Below are 24,671 nucleotides of genomic sequence, written 5' to 3'. Positions count from 1 at the left end.
TAGCTTAAATATAACTTTATTTGAACTTTAACAGTTTCGGCCAGCTGCTCTTTAAATACGAAATAAAGGACCACATTTCTTGGAAACAGAGATTTTGACATTGCCAGCCAGGGCAGAGGTTGAGGGCTTTCTAGCTACAATTTCATGTCAGCTCCCAGGCATTCCACGTGAGGCACCAGATCAGAAACCTCCTAAGCTTTCAGAGCATAACATGTGACATCAGAAATTTCTTCTAAAGTTATCACCTTTACTAGAGAGGAACTCTTTTTCCAGTATGAGATCTATGGGATGCTCTGCTCACTGTCAACATTTCTGTGTATGTGACGAGGGCAGCAGGAATCGACCCAGATTTTTGACTTGATATAACAGCTCTGTTTACCTTTGGGGGAAGTTCTAGATTCATCCTGTTGAATGAATGTCTCCATAGTGGTGATTAGCTTCATAAATGCTATTTAGCTCAGGTTTTCTTACTTCAACTTTTAAACATGGTCTTAATTGAAAATAATATCAGAGCATATTTATGCTCATACTGAAGACTAGCCAGAACAACTTATCTAGAAGACTGTTCCATAAGGAATTTCAACTAATGATACTTTCCAAACAATTATATAGACCCTGCATATGCAGTCAAGATACATACACATAGCTGTACACGCTCACACACATACACAAAATAATACCAGTTTAATTTTAGTTGTATTATTAAAAAGAAACTGTAAGAAATTAATTCAAAAAAATTTCCATGAGAAAAATTTTCTGAAAAAATACTGAAGCACTGTTTTTAAGATCAACAGAGAAATAGAACAGATGTTCTCCCAGCCCACCTGTAGCAAAAAGAAAGAAAAGGGAAGGTGTGTAGATACCATTAAAACCCCTGATATGAGACTTGATTATGCTAAATGCTTAAAAGACAAAAAGCACAAGGGTCTCTTATTTTTAACCCAAAACAACCGTGAATTTATTTTTCTGTACACAGAACTATGCCACACTGAGTGTTCAACTCTTTCCAACAAAAGCAGACCATTTCTCTTTACAATAAAACCCTGTGAGAGGGTTCCCTGCTCCTCCCTGCCCCTCCAGCCAGGACACTCCTTAGGAAAGCAGGAGCCCAAGCCAGAGCAGATCCACAGGCTGGTGTCCAAAGGCATAAGAGGACACCAGGTTAAGGATGGATGAAGGGGGTGTGCAACTAAAAGATGCTGCACCAGCACAACTGAAGAACTACCTGTGCAGTATGAAATCGATGCCTGCACTCTTTTTAACCTAGAGCTCATGGGAGTTGCCCAACATGCAGGTATCTGAATTGTGGGATGAGAAAATACTAACAATTCTAATTTGTTCGCTTTCATTTTTCATTAGATGCAGGATAATTTTATTATCTTGCTGGTCTGTCTCCCACAACGCAAGTTTATTGACCTTCTGTTTATTTCTTATGCTCTAAGGCTTCCCAAGCATTACAGAGACAACCGTCTTCCCCAACTTATCTTTCCGGAAATCACAGATGCTTCAGAGATGAACTCGTATTGTGTAGGAAGAAAGTGGCATAGAGCTGTCAAAACACAAAAAGCAGCAGCACACCTCAGATGTCTGTCGTGGTTCTGCCATTGGCTGACAATTACCAAGAGGATTAATTAGTTAAGACATACCACATTGGTATGCTTGTACAAGATGACATAACAAGGATTTTTTTTTTCTAAGTAGCAGATGTGCACCTAAAAAGATGCATTTAAGCAACTAATGTGCAGCAAGCATGTTTACTTACAGCAGCTGATTGCTTCTTTTAAAAGAAGCACCATGTGCTTCTTGAGATCCTACACTATCATTGGAGGAGAAGCTTGCAGATTCATCTCTCTCAACTATCATCAGGGCAGGTCTCGCCTCTCATCTCAACATACCTAATGAATTCTTAGATCGCTGGTTTAGTGATTGATAGGAACGGTTGGACTCGATGACCCAGTGGGTCCTTTCCAACCTGATGATTCTATGATCTTTCTTTAAATGAACAAGAAATTAATATTATTTTCTCACTGCTTTGCTCCCATATTCAGCCTCCTTCAGAACACGTGGTACCACAGGTACTGGATGCAGATGAGGGTTCCTAGAGGGATTTGTGGGACTTGCAGAGCCCCACTGCATTTCATAACAGCTCTCGTGGCTTTTCAATAAACAGGCAGAATTGTCAGCCCTACATTTGCAAGGTCCATGTGCAAAGTAGGTTACATGATGCCTCGAGCAGCTTTTTGCAATATAACCATGTGACTGTGACAGATTTGATAATCTGGGCACGAGAAGAGATTCTTTTAGGAAGACGTGGGAGATGCTGAGTGGCTGAGGGGCATCTAACAAAACAACAGAAGCAAACTGGCTCCGCAGCCAAAAGGAGACAGGGAGAGTTTAAGGCATTGTTTCAGAGGTGATTCATCTTCTGATCATCTTCTGGCATGTGTATTCCAATGTCTGAAGCAAAGACAGCTCCATCCCCCTTGATATAAGTATGAGATACTTTCATATCATACTTTCACAGTAAACTTAAGCTTTGCAGTCTAGTGCCTTGGGGAGAGCCTGCACTACCACTAGTAAAAAACAGCTTTTAAAAGCGTAGCAGTCACAGAGCCACTACCCTGCCACTGCACTGCAGCACACGAGGCACTCAACAAACGAAGACCATGAAGACGGCCACTGCCTCCAAAAGCCAGCAATCTAATACCCTGCATAGCTCGCATCGCTTTATCATACTGTTCAGCTGACACATCTGGTTGTCCTTACAATCAAGTTGCTATCGGTTCCAACGTCACATACTTTTTTTAACTGCTTCTGCAATTAAAGACCCCTGGCCCACGATGTTTGGCTTCCTCTCCTCTGGGCTGGTGTCGCAGCAAATCTGTCACCACTGCCTTCAGTCCGTCTGCTTCTTGTTTCCGTCAACAGAGAATGAAGCCATGATTCAGCTGCTTGGGCGCATACCTATAGGGCTGGTTTATGTTTATGTTATAGAGTATGCCACTTGGCCTCCACCTGTTCCTCCAAAAGGATTAAGGTTTGCCTAAATCCTGGTGGCCAGTCCCCCAGATGTCTGTACTGAACACCCTCACGCATTTCAAACAGCCCCAGATGTCATACTGAGGGACCTGAGTCTGCACACAGCAATCCCCATTTTTGCCACAGGTCATGGCAAAGAACAAGATCTCTAATAGCAAGCCTGTTTCTTACAATTTTTTTTTTTATATTACTAGTTCTGTCATGCCAATGGCATATTGTCTTGTATCAGAAACGGCGCGACCAGCAGGTCCAGGGAGGTTATTCTCCCTCTATACTCGGCACTGGTGAGACCGCTCCTCGAATCCTGTGTTCAGTTCTGGGCCGCTCACCACAAGAAGGATGTTGAGGCTCTGGAACAAGTCCAGAGAAGGGCAACAAAGCTGGTGAAGGGGCTGGAGAACAGGCCTTATGAGGAGCGGCTGAGAGAGCTGGGGGTGTTTAGCCTGGAGAAGAGGAGGCTGAGGGGAGACCTCACTGCTCTCTACAACTACCTGAAAGGAGGTTGTGGAGAGGAGGGTGCTGGCCTCTTCTCCCAAGTGACAGGGGACAGGATGAGAGGGAATGGCCTCAAGCTCCGCCAGGGGAGGTTTAGGCTGAACATTAGGAAAAAAATATTTCACAGAAAGGGTCCTTGGGCACTGGCAGAGGCTGCCCAGGGAGGTGGTTGAGTCACCTTCCCTGGAGGTGTTTAAGGCACGGGTGGACGAGGCGCTGAAGGACATGGTTTAGTGTTTGATAGGAATGGTTGGACTCAATGATCCAGTGAGTCTCTTCCAACCTGGTCATTCTATGATTCTATGCTGATACTGGAATGAAATCTACAGTTTTACACAATAAAACCACAAGTGCTTATGCTTCTATGGGTATAAGAGGGAGGACTTGTCTCTTCTGCTTCTGCAAGCAAAACCAGCTTGGTCTTAAAAGCATAGACATAATATGCACAGGAAGATCACTCTAATAATGCCACATCTCTATAGGAAACACACAAGAATCACCCCTTTTTTCTTATTCAGAAGTAAATCTGGCAGGAAAATAGGGTTGAGGCCCTTTCTGTGCATACAGTGGGCGCACACCCAGCATACGCACAGGGAGACCTCAAAATCATGTTAAGTTATGATGCATTCCGGACTAAAATGCAGGAGACCACCTTCTCAGCCGAGGTGGTGTAGGAAGGAGTGGAAGCAAACAGTAATGTGCTGCAGAATCGAGAGCTGAGGCAAAACAGGCAGGAGATAGTATATAACCACATCAGGCAGGAGTAACTAGAAGTAACTCCCACGTACTGGAGACCACCAAGAATTCCCCCAAGGAGGAGAGGCAGCCACTGAGGGCTGGCAGGCTGCAGGACATGGAAACAAGGCAGAGTTTTACGCTCACATGCTTGCAAAATTATCCAATCTTAAGGCATGAGTAAAGCAGACTAACATAATTGAGTATCCTTCTTAAAACACCAGGTGTCTCCTGATCTATATTACAATTAAGCTAAACTTATCATTATGAGAACATCCCAAATTGGATCTCTTACAGCTTCTAGAAAAGGCAAAATTAGAATCAAACCTGAATCACATTTGTTTTGAAAAACTGAAGTTCAGCTGACGTGCTTTTATAAAATCACTGTGATTCGCAGGGCGTTATCAAGAATTAAAATATTATGGATCCAAAGGAAGCTTTTCAGACCACGTAGTCTGGGAAAGGCTTTTCGAGTACCGCTCCCTTCGCTTCTGGAAACAAAGTTAATTAAATGCCCGGCCCAGACATAAAGCATTAGCGCTTTTCCAAAGGAAACTGGAATAAGGCTCAAAAGTTAGAACTGTAATGGGTGTGTTTGGGGAAAAAAGGGTCAGGCCTTAATTACCATTGAGGTCACTGATAATTCCAAATGACAGCTGGCACAAGGCCACCATTGAGTTTCACAATAAACTCCAGATTTATTCTTTAAGAATCTGATTCAATGCCCACGGAAAAAAGGTTTCCTTAAGACTTTCATTCACTTCAGCTACAGTAAAACACTTTTCTCCAAGATAACAGACAGAGATAGTTAAGTGCTCCTATAATTACACCATTCCACAGAAAATGCCATCAGCATTCAGACCAGTAAAAAACTGCTATGGCCACTGCATCAGATCCAGACATCCTGATGAGTTTCTCTAATATTTCAGCTTCCTCAAAATGTACTTAAGCTAGTTTGTAAAAGACAAATTGTATTAAAAAGGTTACTCAGGAGGAAACGGTTCTTTTAATGTTTTGAAATTTTGTATGTTTGAGTCCCTTCACATCTGAAAATTAAGGAGCCACAGTGGCATTTCTAACTGCATGACAGCAAATAAACCTAGGCCATGAATGAAGAATAAAGAAAAGAAAAACCTCTCATGAAAAGTTGTATTTATGCACAAAAACAAAGCTTTACCACACCAATACATGCAGCACTATTTATGAGAAACACTTTAAAATTCTGAACAGGTTGTAAGGAGATCTATGCAGAGTGCAATTGTCAAAATACCAGATTTGTCAAAATATTCCCACGTGAGTGATCTGCCAAGCAAGGCTGCTGCTTCAAACATCTTCAAGACTATTTATTTTGCTCTATTCTTAGACTCCCCCATGTAAAGCTAAGGAGCATTGCTCAATATGCCGCAGGGCCACCCAGCCTCAGGTAATTTCCATCCAAACAGGCTGCTGGGTGCAGTGAGGCACTGAGCTGCTGTCCATGGCCAACCTCATGTCACGCCAAGAGATCACAGAGCTAAAGCGGTTACACGCAGAGTGACATCCTCTCCCAGAGTCTCTCGCGTATTTTAATGTCTTTACTTTAAAACCAAATATCCTTGTATGACAAGGTTACCCGCTTAGTGGACAAGGGAAAGGCTGTGGATGTAGTGTACCTAGACTTCATCCTCGGGTTCATACTTCACCTTCTCATCCAGCCAATGCTCTACACTCTACTAGCACAAGAACTTTGTGATATGAACACATTTCACGTGTTCCAGCCCTCTACTGCTGTGTCCTTGTATCTAAGCTTCAATCGGTCACAATTTTTTAAGTTTTTTTTTTTATATTAACCTTCATATCTCTTCCAGACAACTCAATCACCCAATTAACCCCTTGCTTTCGCATTCTCTATTTTCTACTTTGTCAACAGCCTTCAATTGTTTCATATGTCTTTTGATACCTCTTATTAAACTAATTTCATAAGAAAAGACATTTGCGTGACTTTAAGGTAAATAAGCTGTTGCTCTATTTAAAATAAGTAAATAAATAATCGAAATAATCAGGCCATGGTTAAATCTTTCCCTTACATATCTGTTCTTATATTCCTATGCTTAATTTCATGAAATGCATTCCAATACTCTCCTAATCCCCAATCAGTAAGTATGCAAGCAGGTGCCTAACCATACAAGCATACAAAACAGTACAACATAAACCTGCAGATCAATGGATTTAAGTAGTTGTGCAATATCTAAAACACCAGTGTCATACAGAGGAGGTTTAACCAAATGTCTTAAATGTAAAAATGCCTCTTTTGCACCTCCTACAGAAAAAATATATTTTGTCTCCATTGCAGTGCACATACCTCAGATCTTTTTGAAGTAATGGGCTGAAAGGTTCTCTTCACCCAACATCAGTTCAGCCGTTCAGAATACCTCTATGGGTCCAGTTCCACTTATTCATAAAACCACAGAATGGTTTTGTTGGAAAGGACCTGAAAAGCCCATCCAGTTCCAACCTCCCTGCCATGAGCAGGGACACCTCCCACTCCTCCAGGCTGTCCAACCTGGCCTTGAACACCTCCAGGGATGGGGCGATCACAACTTCCCTGGGCAACCTAGGCCAGAGTCTCACCACCCTCATGGTGAAGAATTTCTTCTTTATGTCTCATCTAAATCTTTCCCCCTCGAATTTAAAGCCATTATCCCTCACCTTATCACTTCATGCCCTTGGGAAAAGTCCAGCTTTCTTGTAGACCCCCTTCATGTATTAGAAGGCTGCTCTAAGGTCTCCCCGGAGCCTTCTCTTCTCAAGGCTAAACAACCCCAACTCTCTCAGCCTGTCCTCATATGGGAGGTGCTCCATCCCGCTGATCGTCTTTGTGGCCTCCTCTGGACCCGTTCCAACAGTTCCATCTCCTTCTTATGTTGAGGATTCCAGAACTGGACACAGGACTCCAGGTAAGGTCTCACAAGAGCAGAGCAGAGTGGGAGAATCACCTCCCTTGACCTGCTGGCCACGCTGCTTTGGATGCAGCCCAGGGTACGGTTGGCTGCAACCCTTTGGTTGGTTCATTATCATTATTATCACAACACTACCCCTCATGGGTATTAACACTTGCACAGCCTTGGTCAGCTGCTTGTAACGTTACACAACAGGATCAGCCAACTCATCTGAGAGCAGCCCACACAGCACAGATTCACAAGTTCATCAGAAATAGGTATCTACTAACATGAAATGGACATCTATTGCATTATTGCTATAATTTAAAGTCTTAAAATATTAATTTAAGTTACAGAAATATCCTGCCAGCTTTAGTATCTACTTCATCAAAGTGGCATTCATTTTACAGACAGCCCTCAGTGAGCACGGGAGACAGATGCAACATGTGGCATATGCCATGCAAGGTACCAGGCTCCCAGTCAATTAACAGTTCTTGCACCAGTTGTGATTCTAATGCACAGTATGTCCATCTCTCTGGTTTGCACCTCAGTGACCTTTTATGATTTTTCCTCAATGCAGTACAATTTGCTGAAGTGCTTTTGTGTATAAGACTAAAGATATTTATCAGTCTAAAGCCCTTTCTAAATCTCTATCACATTCTGCAGTTGTATCGTAAGTGTCTGATGATAACTGAAGTATAACTCACAACCTGCTTGAAGCCTTACTTGTAACATTTATTTTATCCCTTTTTTAAAATACTTTACTTACAAAGGCATGAATACAGATTAATGAAGAACACAATGCAAACATCATTAACTTTCACCTTCCACGGTCGTTCATCAAAAGAGGGCATTCTCACTGGAACTGTGGGATTGACACAGACTGAAACCACTAATTTAACGAAAACACAAGCTTTAGTAAAGAACCTGGCACTGATCAGGTCTGAAACTCAAAGTTGAGCAGTATTTCGTCAGCGAAGGGCTGGGCATTACTAGCCTGGCCCAGAACAATATAACCTTATGGCTAAAAAGCACTGAACAGATCACCTCACCCAACCCAGCAAAGTGGAGAAGATTGAGTTTGGCTAGAATACACCACAGATGATTCACTTATTTATTCTTGAAAATCCAAATGAAGAAAATGTATTATATAATACATGTACTTCAGAGGTTTACTACACCTACTTGCTTTTCAGAGAGGGGGATTTTTCCTTGCTGATCTTCAAACTGAATCTTCTTCTGTAAACTAAACTGAATTTTCTGTTCTCCCTTCCTTTAGAACCTGACCATAGAAAACACTCATTCACCTCTCGTTCACTGCTTCGTCTCAGCATAACCATCTTTTCACATATGAAGGACACATTACCACGTCTCCCTTCAGCCTTCTCCGTTTCAGCCTAAAACTCAATTATCACAACCCATCCTCAATCTTCCAATAACGCTTATCTTTTTACTCCTTTATTACAGATGGCTGTAAACCTCTAGTCACAAAGATCAGGAATTGTGCAGCCAGGCAGAGTTTCACAGCTACGTGCCCACAAGCACACTCGTGTGTCTAAGAAAAGGCAGGAATATGATCCCAAGCACCATGCTGACCCGCGGGCAGGGTAAAGAGCTCATTTGTAGTTCCTGGAGCTCCCTGGGCATAAGCCAATGAAGCCCAGTGTAGGCATTGGACCCTGTAACATTTGTGGCAGGGCACGGGTGAGACTTATTGCTGACAACATGGCAAAAGGCCCAAGCCAGAAAACAGTGCAGCCCCAGTGCTGAAGAAACAGAGGCATCCCTACAAGGGTGAAGGGACAGAGCTCGAATCCTCACTTGAGGATGTAGCACGAAAGGGCAGCAGGCACTTGGATGCCATCTCTGAGCAGAAGGGAGGAGCCAGAGGCTGCTGCAGCACCTGACGGTAGCCACAGCAGCAGCAACAGATCACAGTGGCTCTTCCTAGCACCAGCTTTAATGCAGCTGCAGCTGTTAGTGATGGGGAGTATCCAAGCAAACTATATGTGGAATCCTTCCGTTCAAATTTTGTGGCAGTAATCTGCTAATGAGACTACACGCAGTAGCATGTCAGAAGTGTAGATACATCACATACACTGCTTCCCTTTTGTCCACTTGCCTTCAAAGACCAGTTGTTCCATGGTCTTCCCAGAGAGAGAAATTACCCTGTGAGGTCTTTAATTCCCCATTCTTTTCTTCTGCTTGGGAGAGAGGTATTATACTTACTGGAACTGCAGACTCCTAGGAGTCCCTTACCCTCTCTGAATTCTTTAATTAAATGATAAAATGCTATAAATCATTTCAAAGAGTGTTGGATGAATAAAGCAGTGCAACCAGAAAGCACATAACTTACCTGAACAGTCTCCATTCTGTCCTCTCCTTTTCTGAATTTTACCCTCATCTTGTTAAAACACATTTTGTCAAGTCAGTATTTTGTAGGCTGAAAAGGCGGAAGAAATTCAGACTTTTTTCTACACCATCCAATACTATTTCTCATCTTCTTCCTTGGTAATGCATCCATACTTCTTTCTTCTTCAAATTCTGACACAATTGCACAGCATTTCTCCTGTGGACTTTTGTCATACTCTTACCATAACTCTTTCTGGAACTTTTACTTGTCTGATCGTACCCCACTGTGCTCTACTAACTCCTTTATACAAACCTTTAGTCCTGTTGCCCTTATTTCTAGTTCTTGTACAGCTTTTTTGTATTTCACACATCTTTCAAAAGCAGCAGTATAGTCTGTACGATGCCTCCTATTTGTCCTGCCTGTTTGCAGCCTGTCTTTGTGCCTTTAACACAAACTCCTTCAGTGACTGCCAGACCTCCTGCATTCCTCCTGGATTACTACCCCGGGAAATCCTACCTATTGCTTCCCCCAGTTCTTCTGCTTAGAAGTTCCTTGTTCTTTTTTAACTTCTCTCTTTTCTTTGAAAGGCGAGACTGGGATTTGGCAATCCCTTGCTGCTAAGATACTTTCTCTTTTTAAATTCTGAACCAGTTCCTTGCAATCAGCCCAGACCTAACTAACTAGCAGCTTTGTTAGCTACTTTCTGAACCTGACAGGCTGAAGGTCTCTTTGCCAGCACTTCTCTCACAGGACACGTCCACACCGGAGGCAGCCACCCCAACTCCTGCAGCAGGCAGGAGATAGAACAGCAAGTGTGCCCTGACCTGGTTTGCTCACCTGCTTGGGAACGAGCTGAGCTGTGCCACAGCAATGCCTCCTCCTTGCAAGGGCTTCAGAGGCCACAGGTGTAGGTGTTCAAATGCAGAGCTCCACGGCTGTTCATCCAGTCAGTTATGAGGATGAACTATTTTCGCTATTGCCATGCAGTCCTACCCTTTTGATGATAGTTAATGACCAAAAATCTACTAGCAGCTTCCTTCCTCTGGTTCAACACCTCAAATTGACAGCAACTACCGTCACCTTTTGTCCCGTTTCATCTTTGACCACAGACTGGCTGCAGGATTTCAGTTACACAGTGCCACCACTTTTCTTCACCCTTGATTCTTCCAATTTGCCTCCTCCTATCCAGCCCTGTACTACCTGTCACCAACTATATAATGCCTCATCAGGGATGAGCTACCTAAAGCATACAAATATAATGCTAATAACATTGAACCGACCCAATAAAGCTGGCCTCCAATCAAAGGCAATACACTTGGCACCTACCTAAAGCAGGTAAAATATAAGGTTGACAGACAATGTTATGTGCTCAAAGCCAAAGTCCTGTATTTCAGGAGGCAGATGAGGATTATGTTACTACCTTTAAATTCCTTTGTTCAAAGCACCATAAATGCCATTAGCAGACAACACATTCTTTACAGGAAAAATATGTTTAAAGAATCATAGAATCATTATGTTTGGAAAATACCTCTAAGACCTTTTCGTCCAACTGTCACCACCATCACACCTACTAAACCATGTCCCGCAGCAACACATCTACACACTTGGTGAACCCCTCCAGGGATGGCTGACCCCACCGCGTCCCCAGGCAGCTGTTCAAATGCTTCACCACTATTTCAGTAAAGAAATATTTCCTAATACCCAATCTAAACCTCTCCTGGCACAACTTGAGGCCATTTCCTCTCATCCTATCATTTATCACTTGGGAGAAGAAACCAACATCCACCTCCCTACAACCTCCTTCCAGGTAGTTGTAGAGAGCAACAAGGTCTCCCTTCAGCCTCCTCATCTCCAGACTAAACAACCCCAGCTCTCTCAGCAGCTCCTTGTAACACTTGTTCTCCAGCCCCTTCACCAGCTCCGTTACTCTTCTCTGGATGCGAGGTACTGAGGGGCCCAAAACCAAACACAGTATTTGAGGAGCGGCCTCACCAGTGCCAGGTATAGGGGCATGATCACTTCCCTACTCTTGCTGGCCACACTATTTCTGATCCAAGCCAAGATGCCATTGGCCTTCTTGGCCACCTGGGCACACTGCTGGCTCATGTTCAGCCACCTGATGACCAACATATATTCTGATATCTTCCTAGGTCCCCACGTAGTCAAACATCTATTCTACATCAAGGCAACAGCTTTTTGAAGTACACGAAATACTGCTGCAGAATTAAATGTTTTGGCAATATTTATGACTGGATGTTGGAGGTTGCTTACTGTCTGAAGTCCACATATTGGGACACATACTACCCCCAGTGGAGCCAATGGCACAGTTATACTGGGCCCATGAGAGCAAGATCAAGTTAGAGCTTCTAAACTGATATAGAAATAATTATTAAATGTGGATACATCAAAAGTACATAGATAAAATATAATTCCACGCATAATTTAATAATTAAAAAGACAGCACTTAATTGCAAATCGTGGAATTTTATCTCTTGTGATCTCTAAAAAATAAATGACACTAAATAAAATCTATGCAAACAATGAACCCGCAAAAAGAGAATTAATTAATACATTAATATATTAGTTTGTCATAGGAAACATCAATTCTAGCGGTTCTGTTTCATCATACAGTAACCTCAATGGTAGACTTAATTCTCCTTATACTCATTCGTTCATATATGAGCATCTACATAAAACAATTTTTAAAAAACCAAACACCACAATAAAAAGGTTCAGAAAACACACACTCAACTGGTTCAATAGTGCTTCATGCCATAAAAATATCGATGTACTCAAGTTATCATATATTTCATGCATATTTAATTTACTGTTTTCAATTTTTCCCTTTCCAGCTCCCAATTAGTCATGAAGTCTGCATGCATTAAGAGAATCAAACAAACTCGAAATCTGTGGCACAGTTTTTATTGACTTGGATTTATTTATTTATTTGCTTGCAGAGAGATTTTTTTGATGCAGTTTATCATTAGCCTCTAAACCTCTGCACAAATTTTCCCCTCTTATTCAGCTTTAACTTCTGGCATTCAGTCACTACTCTTCCTCACCATCTCGTTACCTTCCTCCCTCATGTAAGCTTTGATTAAACACAAAAAAAAAGTTCTGAGTTTGCTTGCTGATCTGTTTTCCATACAGCTATAGATTATACCAAGTAGATGAAAGATGTTGGACTGTTTACGTCCAAGTGAAAGACTTGAAAAATTTGTAAGCAATGTAGGATGAATAAATTATAATTTTGCAGATTTCTAGGGACAATAACAAATAGTTCTTTACACCGTTAACTAATGATCTTCAAGAGTTATTTTTCTATATATTTTGGAAGAAGCATGTCTCAAAGAAAAAACATCTCAAGACCTTTTAGAATAGTCCTGATAGCAGCAAAAGTCTTAGGAGAAAAATTGAAATATTCTTCTGTCTACAAGGAAGACAAGAGGCCTTGTTGAACAATTGAAAAACAAAATAGAGGGGGAAATACTGATATTTCAGCTGCACCTGGTGCCTAAAGCAAGTTGCATGCTGGCTTGGAAGTGGGATTTTACAGGATTTGCTCCCAGCAGTTTGCAGCAGCTGTCACAGTTAACTAGGAGGAATACATAGAAGATTCATGTAGATGCACCAACACAGCAAGCAATCTTCATCTTGTTTTCCTTAACACAGGAAAAGAAACCTAAAACATGGGTTTTGCAAGTATGTTTCAAAAATAAAAGGTGTTAAATAGAGACTTTTTTTATAAACAGTCACTACCACTAGATTAACACCAGGCGCCTCATTCCTTAAAATCAATAAAAATGTAGAGCTAAAAACAGTCCCTTTCTAAAAAAGGAGGAGGTGGGGAATTTTAACTAACAGATTAACCCTATGGCTAAAAACAAGATATTGCAGAGAAGTGCTTTCTAAAACGATAACCACTAGTGTCAGTGAAGTGCCACCTTTCAGCATGGGAAGGACTGCACTCTCTCAGGAGTGGCTCCCCTGCAATTAAGTGCATACCTGAACATTTCACAAAGCAATCGACCAAAGTGGCCATTTAAAAACCGTGTGCTGCCTCAAGGACGTACAGGAATCAATAACTTCAGGTTTCTACCCTGAATTATTCATTTAGTCTTTGCACAACAAAAAGCTGCTCTCTATCTCTAATGCAATACCACTTCAAGACTGTACAGGATGTGTAAGGATACCTTTAAAACAGTATTTTTAGAAACAATTTGTCCAGCCTCTTAGAAAAACCTTCTTGCTCGTAGGAGCTTTAGAAGCTACTTTTGGGGAAACTAATAACTGTGCAGTGATGCTGCTCCTTGCTCTCACCACTTGCAGGTCTCTCCCGAAGTCCACCTAGTTATAGAATCATGGAAGGGTTTGGGTTGGAAGGGACCTTAAAGATCGTCCAGTTCCACCCCCTGCCATAGGCAGGGATACCTCCCACCAGCCCAGGCTGCTCAAAGCCCCATCCAACCTGGCCTTGAACACCTCCAGGGATGGGGGAGCCACAGCTTCCCTGGGCAACCTGGGTCAGTGCCTCACCACCCTCCTTGCGAAGAATAAATAGCTGAGAGTCCCAAGGCTGTCTGCACTGCAAGGAGCACTCTAGGGAGCTGCCCAAGCACCCCAGAGTCCAGCATTGCCACTACAGGTTCCGTTAAGACTTTCTACAACTTTTTCTTCCATGAAAAAGGAAGAAAAATGACCCTTGGAGGGAAAACGCCCAGATATTCCTTACATTTTCCCATCAGAGCACTGAGGTAGCCAGTCTCTGGCTACTTTGCCTTTAGTCTCATTATCTGTGCATCATAATTCCGATTAAAAAAACTTGAAGTACTTGAAAACATCCTGTTTAAACTCTTAAAGACAAAAATCTGGCACTACAAAAATATTTTTCAATTGCTTTGAGAAAGGAAATGAATGACAAGAATTTGTCTGCTCTTACTCCTTTTTTATCAACAACTTCCTTATTTTCCCACTTGTATCTCCTTCTCCCTCTGTATTTCACAATCCTGTCATTCTCTCCTTAGGTTTCCGGGCCTGTGATTCAAAGGAGCATTGGGAAGAATTTCTGGGCTTTGGTGGATGTTGGATTTCTCTTTGAGTGCTTTAGGACCATGCAAATGTTATACCAGAATAAAACCCCCTTCTTCTGCAAATGTACCTGTTTTTGTCACATCAGGGGTTATTTACTGCTGTAACAAGTGCTAAAATTTAACATTCTATTTTGGCAACAGCAAAGTGAAACACTTGCTGGAAGCAGGGGGAGGGTTAGAGAAGTTGAGAGGAGATCTCTATCCCACCACCACGCTACACTAGCATATGAGTTTCTCCCTCACTCACAGCAGTGAATGAGTCTGAAGTCCAATATCTCACCTCTCCAGCCCATCCATCAACAAGAAGTAAAAGGTAACGTTTAAACTGGAGCCACACTATCAGACATTAAACAGGAGCCTTAGCAAGTGCAACGTTCTAAACAGTCCTCAAAAAAATCTATTAGCAATTCAAAAGAACAACTTCAGCGTTTAAAAAATGTAGTGACAGTCCACTTGATCTTTAAGTGCAGAATTCAAAGATAACAGCTGAATTTTGCAAATGACATATTATGTACCGGTCTCTAAACCTATGTAACTTGAGATGATTTGCAGGAAATATTCCTGCAACAACTACGTTTCTAGTTTAGCAAAGTACACAAATACATGCTTAACTTGTCACCTGAATTGATGAGGGACTAATCTCATACACTGAATTTTATATGCTACGAATCTATATGGTTTGAATCCAATGTGTTTAAAGAAGGGCAACAGAGGGCAGAAGGGTAAGTATTTTTCAGTCCTCTTCTTGTTTATGGGTACTCAGTGAATCCCACAAATACAGAATTTAATTAGAAGAATGACAGCAGGCTTTCATGCCACCCCCCGACAAAAGATGGTAACTCGTAAAAGCTTCGTGCAGCTGACCTAGAAAAATCTCTTATGAATATACTGTAATAAATGGATGAAAGTCCGGTACTTCCCCAAGGACTGCAAGAGAGTAGAAGATTAACTAAAATGAGCAAGGAAAGAACTAAACAAGCTGGGGAAAAGTGAAAAGAAACAAGAAGTGAAATAAACAAGGAAAAACAGAAAAAGAAAATCAAAAAAGAAGTAAGGTTCAGAGGAAAGAAACAGGGGAAAGAGAAATTAAAGAACATAAATAGGAAGGAAAAAGGATGAACAAAAAACGCAATTCATTCCTGTGCCCATAGCAGGATCCTGTCCATACATATGGTCTGGTGTTTTCCATGATCTCTTATGATTTCCATGATCACCTTTATCCTTCCCATTTCTTGTTGAACCCTACACAATGGCAGATAAAGCACAATGACCTCCTTTTTATCAGTCAGTGGTGAAAGCACTTCTAGGTCACAATTTATCTCCCCTAAGGTAGATGACTTAGTGGAAGACATCTAGAAGGGCGTATTCTCTCAGCTACCTACAAGAGAATTTTCAGTACCTAACTCAAATAAGCCAATTTCTAACTTTTTTTGTCTGCAACAAGCTATCGGCAGTGCATGGGCAAATATGAGTTGTACATACTTTGTATTAAATGCACAGTAGTTGAAAACTAGAATTTAAATTCAACTTAATGCACAGACCAGGACAGGTCCAGCGACTCTGCTAGAAATGCAGAGATTTACCATACTACTTTCTCTGCATTACCTCCATTAAATAATATTCTCTAAATATGCCCTTATGGCTTAAGAGAGAGCATTTCAAAGACTGATTTTCATTTCTATGCAAGTCTAGAAACTATTCTAGAACCAAAACTGTACAAACATAAATCTGACAACTGCATCATGAACTGCTTTCAAACTGAGTGTTTCCAAAAGCTAAAGTTGAGCTGCTACATAAATTCCAGATTAGTGGGAGAGCTACATTCAGACTATATTCGTGCAAGTTACCGATCTTTAACTTGAACTGTAAAGTGCAATCTGAGATGAAAGTCAAGGTCAGCAGTACATACACAGACACCCACCCCGTATATCTATAGATCTAGCTATATCTACCTCTACGATCACTCACACTGAGAACTATCTGAAGACTGAGGCCTAAGGCCATTGACCTTGTCAAGCAAGTCAAAAGGATTTAGTGTGAACTCTTTACCCTAATTTCTTTATGGGTTTAGAGCCTCAATATTTTTTAAGCCCCTCCCAAGAGGCTGACGATGTGGCAGTGATGACTGTGCAAGTTTTAAAAGCATGTACAACAGTGCTGTATAGACACATAACTTTCAATACACTGCTCTTCTGTAAAAACAGGGATCATTTTTAACACATACTAAAGGATTGCTCTCCAAAAAATTTCAGATACGCTTTTCCGAATCCCACAGAAAACTAAAACTGCATCTTAACAATGCATCTTTAATACATACATAGATTCACAGCCTCTACAAACCTGGTAACAATTATCCTGGATTAGAAGAAGAAACGTCTGAGAGTTAATTTGGAGATTGCATTTTGCTGCCGGAGCACTGGCAATCTTCCTGCATGTTTTTTTTTTCTTTAAATCTAATTTGTCTGAAGTACTAAACAACAGATACATTTCTTATATTGCAAATACAAGGTAAAATCCAGAGAGGGAAGGCTGCAGGTTCACAGCCTTTTGTCTTTTCCCATTAGCAATTGGAAGACTTCTGCAAGGACACGGGACCACTGGGGCATTTCAGGATTATGGTGAGGATGTGTCTGCACAGAAAGGGTCCTTGGAGCAGCTGTTTCTAAACAGCATGATTCCCTTGGGTCTAGCAAATCCACAATGGAAAATCTATTGGTATAAAAGCCATTCTGTGACTACAGATTCACCCTGCCCACAGAAAGGTTGTGTGCCGCACAGAGGCAGATGTCAGGACCACTCCATGGTGGGAAGGACTAAAAGACCACTCTGCATGAGAGGTCTTTTGCTAAAAAAAATCCCAATATTGGGACCAACTTCACATCCAGACCTTTAGCTCTCTACATCAGGCCATTTCCAAAAGCTACACAGGTTTCACACTTTTAAAAGATGTGAAACCAGAATTCTGAAAGTTCTAAAGGTCTGAGGAGCCAAAAGAAAGAGAAATAAGTTGATTTTAAACAACCCTGAAGAAATTATGTTTTTCTTTAGTGTCCAATATATTTCTCGAATAGTTACAAAAAGCAGAGAGATAATTAAGTTGCCTCCTAAATAACAAAGTATCTTTCTCTAAATTCAAATGCAGGCAGATCTTTCCAACAGTGTCTGAACGTTACATGTATTGATTAAATCTCAACTCTGACAGTTTGCAGATACATTTCTATTTAATGTGATTTTTACATGAATTCAACCTCTGGAGGGGAGGGGGGGAAATCAAAGCAAGCTATGTTAAGTAATTATATAATCTGTTTCTCCTGAGAAGTGTCTAGACCAGGCAGCTGGCGCTGAAACAGCAGATTAAATTTAGAACTGAATGGCCAAGCAGTGAAGGTGAACTCACGGCTTCTAGTTCCTTGTTGACTATAAGCTGTACCTGTTGTTAAAATGATGTGCTCTGTCCCTGACGCAAAGTTCACTGCTATTCGAAAGGAGATACTGAAAAGGGACTTTAGTCCCTGGAAAGCCTCTATTTCTAATCCATACGCAGTATACTGATGCCAAGGATGATCCAGAGACACATTTCTCAAGGTCATTTCCCTATCCTCAATGTTTTCATCCATTTGCCTTAGCTGTGGTACTACAGCCACAACACTAAAACCAGAAAAGAATCAAGCTTTGTAGGAAGGAATCACGTCCCTTAAACTTTTGACTCATTTTAATTTCAAATTCAAGCATTCAAACAGATTACCCTAGGATATCAGACAGCTGCATTTCAACTCCCCCGTGACTCCTCAAAGACAAAGTACATGCATAAATCTCACCATTTAAGACCTTCCTTATTATATGTAACGCAGCTGCATCGCAAAATCAAACATTTAGTAAAAGACACAATCACTGCTGTAGTAATCAGTCATCCAGACATGATAGAAATATCAACTGACCTTCATGAGATGCTGATTTATCCATTTTGTGAAGGTCTTCTTCTGTACTTTGTCCCGCTCATCTGGAATTAAAGAGGAAAAAAGAAAAGGGTTTAACAGCTCTAATAAATAATGCAGAAGATGTATTTTTAATGGAGAGCTTTATATAGAAAATTAGCATTCTAATAAGGTTTTAAACCAGAATAGCCTGAAAAAGCTCTGAAATATCCAATCAAAATAATAGCACGCAAATGTTTTTTGCAGTACATCACAGCATGTCCTGAAGAAGTTCCTTGAGCAGAAGCTGCAGGTGAGTTCCTCCAGGGAGACAGACCCGCTGATACGATAGAAGCGCTACTAACAAAAGTATAACTTCCTACAAGTCAACTGTCCCCTAAAAATTACTAAAAAGATCAAGCTGAACTTTTAAGAGCTACAAATACTATTCGTAGTCTCTAAAATCCAGTTTAATAATTTAAGTGTCTCGCAATAGAAAATCTCTCACAATATGAAAGCTGGTTTTTTAATCACTATGCTTTTTGATTGGAATATCATCCTTGTTCCAACACAGAAAGATAAGCTATAGCTCCAGTCAGAGAAAGAATTCTCTTTTAATCCCCTATAAATAGGGATGTCCACTAACACAGAGATGGGACCCAGCTACCACCAGCAGTCTGCTCCCTTACATGGCTGTTAACATCAACGCCAGCCAATAAAATATTGATTAGAAACAATAAAAGCAATAGACTTCGGGTAAGAAAGAATCCCACTTGTGGAGGGGAAGTATACGCATGTATTCTAGCAAGCCACAGTAGATAAATGCTGACTGCCCCTCCAGAGCCAGGGTGAAGTTATCTCCACAACCCGATGCGTGGTCACTGGCCAGCACAACTGCTACAGAGCCCGTTCGCAGTCCCAGAGCTCCCTGGAGCAGGAGCCACAGTGCATTAGGATGAGGACCATCTGTGCAAGCCTGAAATAGCAATATCCCTTAAGACTCAGTACAACAAAACTACAGCTGTTTCATTGACTCAAACAATTTGCCGTGTGGCTGAGAAGCTCAGGTAGCAAAACATGACCTCTTCTGCAGCTACTGCCATCACTAGAAGACCAAATCAGATCCTATATTTTATATTAAAAAAAGCTGTTTTCAGATTAGTCAAAGGCAACATAAGTAATAATAAGAAATTAATTAATGCCAGGTTCATGTTCATCAACTTCCAAGTCTCTGGTGTGATACTGAGGTCTTTTAAAACACCTTGAGACTATACAAGAGCCCATCCTGGGCCAAACTGGGCACTATAGGCTGTTCCTAACAGTAGTGAGAAATGAGTATTCAGGAATAAATGCAAAACAAGACAAGCAAAAGCCTGTGAAGCCTTTCCGTACTCCTCCCTTATGTGACTCACACTTTCTACGTGCTTATACATCTCCTTGCACTGAAGAGTCACAGATACACTGTTTTCTGGTATTTTTTTCAATCCTTTTTTAACGCACCTGTAACTTTTGCAGCTACAGTTTACAGCAGCAAGGAATTCTTCAGGTTGCATGCGGAGCATACGTGTACATTCATCTCTGTACAGAACGGCTGCTGTTCCCTAAATGCTTTTTCCCTGCCAATTAGGATACTCCAAGATTCCAGCATATGCATTTTCCCCACTCCACACAAGGAGGACCCAAAATAAGAGGAGTAAGAGACAAACTAAATAGCAAAGAAGTACTAATGGAGACAAAAATCTGGCAGATTAAGAAAACCTTCTGCGAGATACACATTTCCCTATAGCCTTCATGTATCAAGACAAGATTTCCAGCATAAGTTGTTTATCCTAATAAGGTAGAAGTTCCGGTTTGGTAGATGTAGAAATCAGAAAATCTCAGAAATAAAAAAAAAATCCAGAAATACTTTCACTTGTAACTGTTTCATTATGAGTCCCTGTTTTAAAAGGAACACAAGTTTTTCCAAGAGCAGAATTTAAATTTCCAGCCCACAAGCGTACAGTAGGTCTTTTTTCCTAAGGTAAACTCAGATGGTTTTGCCTAACTACCAGAAAAGTTTATACTTCAGGAAATGTTACTGTGACTACAGTGAAAAAAGAAAAATAAATAAAAAATTAAAGAAATCCACTTCCTTGTACGTTGTTGGAACACGCAGTGATTGTTAATTTCAATTATATTTTCAGTTGTAATGCCAACATACATAAATGAAGTGATGCTGACTACACACACATTCACAGAAAAACTCTGTACCTGACAGACACAAATGTGTAATGAGGAGAAAAGGTGTCACCTGTCATGCTGTGAAAAACACCAGAATTAAACTGAAAGAAAAAAAACTAACACCACCACACCACAACTGTGATTTTTTTAATCCAAAAACCCAAATGTGAACCAGGAGGATAAAACAGGGCAACAGCATTCAGTGTGTTTGAGCTCAGAGCAGAACATACCAAAACTAGATCCCTAAATGACCTGGAAAACAGGCAGCTGACAAGGAAAGAAACAGCAAACTATGGAAGGAGACCCACTGGAAGCCTCCTGAGAGAGTCTTCTCCCAGGGAGAGCTCGGCTCTCTCGGAAGGAGCCCTGCCACCCTGCCAGCCCACGTTACTGACCCACGCAGCACATTGCTTCCACCAGCTTTGACCTCCGGTCCTTTTCATCTTCCCCAAACCGTCTCATTCTTCCCTTCAAAACCTCAGAGTTTCTTTGCTTTTCAGGGAAGGGAGAACCAAGGAGTGACCAGGGCTTCTCCCAGCTGACAGAAAGCAGCAACTCCCTTTTTTAAAAAAACAGGAGCCAAGAACCCATCTGCTGTCACAGCAAGCACAACTACGAGCCCTCTGGATTTCAAACTCACCATACAATGTAAATTGAGCATCTCTGTTTCTTTAGTTTGAACTTTCAGGTGCATTAATAAACATTTGAGTACAAACGCTGAGCTTTTTGAACCAGGAAGTCTGGGGTTTGTTTTTCCTCTACCAGTAGGAGAGGGAAACCTTCTACCTGCAAGAATACAGGTGAGCCAGAAGCTGTATAAAGAAAACACATCTTCCTAGCTCATCTGATCTGTAGATCACCACAATAAATCCTCAGTGGTTAATTAATCAACTTGAGCTTCTCTGTTTTTACCTGTTATTGCAGACACATGTTGCAGACATTGTTCTCATCTGTCAGGCATAAACTGGAAGACTCTTCTGCTTTATATGCCTGGAAAATACATCAACAAAATGTCTCCAGTCTTAATAGATTGCCACCTACTCTACAAACCTATCCTACAACACAGCGGGTACCCTGCAACTGAAGCGGCTTAGATTAGAAACTATGGACTTAAAAAGCTATTATCACAAGGAAAGCACGTCATCGTGTGTTCTTGTCATTCCTCAGTTCCAATGACAAATTCAGGGGCCAGATCCTTCTAACACAAATGCCTCCTTCCACACTTTCCCATGGTTTGCATGGATCATGCTGTCTGCAGACTAGAGTGGTTACTCTGAAGGACAGGCGCACTACCAGGATTACACCAAAGGTGACATGTGGCATTGACAACTCTTGAATGCACTCCTGTGGAGAACCTGCTGAGCGATCCTCTCTACGTGAAGGCAACCTGAAACCATCTCTGAGAAACTATACCAGTTGTAATGCCACCAGCTTGAACAAGATGCCACCAGCTTGAACAAGCAGAACAACACGCTCATCTCCACACTGAGGTGAGGAAAGGTGGAAAGAACACAGGAGTACAGAACCCCTCCATTTTCCAGATGAGCTGCAAACTTCTGTGTTTCTTTCTTCATTCTCATGGTGAAAACATCAGTTTGGAGTTCCTCCACCTAGCGACAGACTTGCAAAAATATCTTTGTGTCTTAGGCAGCTTTTTGCGTCGCCGAGTTACACGCATTTCTCTGCTGCTATTTGTTTGCCTACATAAAAGGCCAGATAAGACAACAGGTTTTTCTGCCTTCATCCAGGTATTCACAAAACCCTGGATATGCATGATTCTTCATGCACGCAAAAATGCACTAGTTTTTCTGCACATATTGTAACTATTACAGTATCTACTTATATTAAATTCATAAAACTGTGTTAAAAGAACATTATTAAAGATGCAATGTGAAGTACTCAAAAGTGGAGTTCAAACCAGATTTAAAACTGGCTATGAAACTTTAAGACAACTTTCTTGGGAATACTCGTTATGATATTTTATTAAATTATCATTTATTATTTTTTATGAGACTGCATAGAAGAGATGCTACCCATTCAAGGAACAGTTATTCAATAATGAATTCATGTTCTTCCTGAATACAGAGCACCAAACCTATTAATTCAGCATTTTTCAAGCTCTGAAGACAAAATTAATTTCACAATATGTTTCCCTCTTGCAAATTAGACCCTGGTATCTCAAACACTGCACTCAGAAAATGGAGCATAATTAATCTATGATATCTTGGGAAAAGTGTTGTTTTATGACACTCACCCAGAATCACAGAAGTATGTAAGAAACTGAGAACAAAAAGAATTCTACAGTCAGTGCTGACACCTTTCCAAGAGGCTTTGCTCTCTGCTCCTGCAAACTCAACCTTAACTTATCACATGCCTTCCATGTCTACAGCAATTATCCATTCTCACTCATTAATTAAGAGCCAGGGGACATCAAACAAAGCTATCACAATCTGAAACAAGTCCCTAGGAAGGTAAAAATCTCAGTTCAAACAAGTCCAGCTTGGAAAGTTAAATAAGTTGAATTTACTAACAAGTAATCTCCCAGCTTTCATACCACCCAGGAGTAGTCTTAATTAGAGCTGGGTTTAAAGCACCACTACCTGTAGGCCTTGTGCATCAATTGGGACCATATGTAACAGTTACTCAGTGAAAACTACCCCTGTTATAAAGAACTGGTATTATCCTTGATCCTGTGTAGCACCCTAAATTGGATAAACTTAGAAATTAATGAACTAAAATTCTAATATTATAGACTTAAGTGTATAGGTCTTTCCATTGTGTATGGGTGTCCTCTTATTTTTTTCTGCTACAATTATTCTATGGAGAATTTATATCTCTCTCTACTTCAGTTCCCTCTCCTCTGAAAAGCAACTAAATTTCTTACACACTGGGGTGGAAGGTCTCATGTACAGTTGGTCTGATTACAAGGATGAACCAGAAAAAAAGTTTTGCCCATTTATTCTAAAATCTGATGCTCTATTTTTATTAAGCTGTAGACTATGTGCATCAAAAGCTGAGAATGAACTAGAAATTATGTGGTCTTCCTGGATTTACAATCAAATAAGACCAGACTCGGACCTCACTGAAGTTAACAGCAAACCTCTTGGCTTCTGTGTCATTCAGGATCAGCCTTTCTGACATAAAAATAACCAAAGTTTAGGATCTCTGATATATTATTCAAACAGATTATTTTCATTTCTATGTCTTTCACAGAATTCTATTGCAAATTTTACTTGCCAAATCATTTCTATGAGTATGCACTTAGCTGTAAAACCAAAAATGTTTCCTGAGTGTTATTTAAAGAAATGAGCAATGTATTTCCTAGGCAGAATGTGAACAAAATTTGACAACAGATAAAAATGCACCAAAGACAGGGAAGTGCTCGATTTTATAACAGTTGTGGCGGGGTGGGGAATCCTAAAAATGACAAAGACTAAAAATAAACCGGGAAACTTCAGCATTCCATTTTGCATTACATTCAGTCATCTCCTCAGTGGGTTTCCCAAGGAAGTTGTCTTGACTGCAACAGCTGCAAACAGAATCTAAAGATATCACCCTTTCATCTGTGTTTTACTTAATGCACGTTTGTTCACGCAGGACCAGTGAACCCCTTTCAGCAGCTCCCCAGCCTTGCAAGTGAAGCAAGGAACAACACTGCAGATTAATTTGGGGGGAGAAGACTTAAAACACTACAGAATTTTAAATGTTGTGATCTGGAACAATTCTCATCTTTGGAACTCTGCAATTCTTCATAACTAAATACCAGGACAATCTGTTTGATAAATATGACAATTTATCAAAACGGACAGAATAGACCACAAAATCTGGCATTAATTGCTTTGATATGTTAGCAGCATTCTTGCAACAAAATTAAAAGGTTTGAAAAATAAAAATAGAAGTCTTCAGT

General features: G+C 40.9%; 1 protein-coding gene across 1 annotated transcript in view; it reads right to left on the bottom strand.

Moving 5' to 3' along the window:
* Positions 1–24,671, bottom strand: part of LOC138717338 (dystonin-like) — a 176,151-nt gene that overhangs the window by 54,482 nt on the left and 96,998 nt on the right. The window contains exon 5 of the mRNA XM_069850854.1: positions 18,569–18,630. Coding sequence (XP_069706955.1) covers positions 18,569–18,630 — 62 coding nt within the window. The remainder of the gene's footprint in view (positions 1–18,568; positions 18,631–24,671) is intronic.

The sequence above is a fragment of the Phaenicophaeus curvirostris genome, chromosome 2 (assembly GCF_032191515.1).
Source record: "Phaenicophaeus curvirostris isolate KB17595 chromosome 2, BPBGC_Pcur_1.0, whole genome shotgun sequence".
Classification (NCBI taxonomy): Eukaryota; Metazoa; Chordata; class Aves; order Cuculiformes; family Cuculidae; genus Phaenicophaeus; species Phaenicophaeus curvirostris.
Note: the sequence above shows the minus strand (reverse complement) of the source record. Positions and strands in the feature narration are given on the sequence as shown.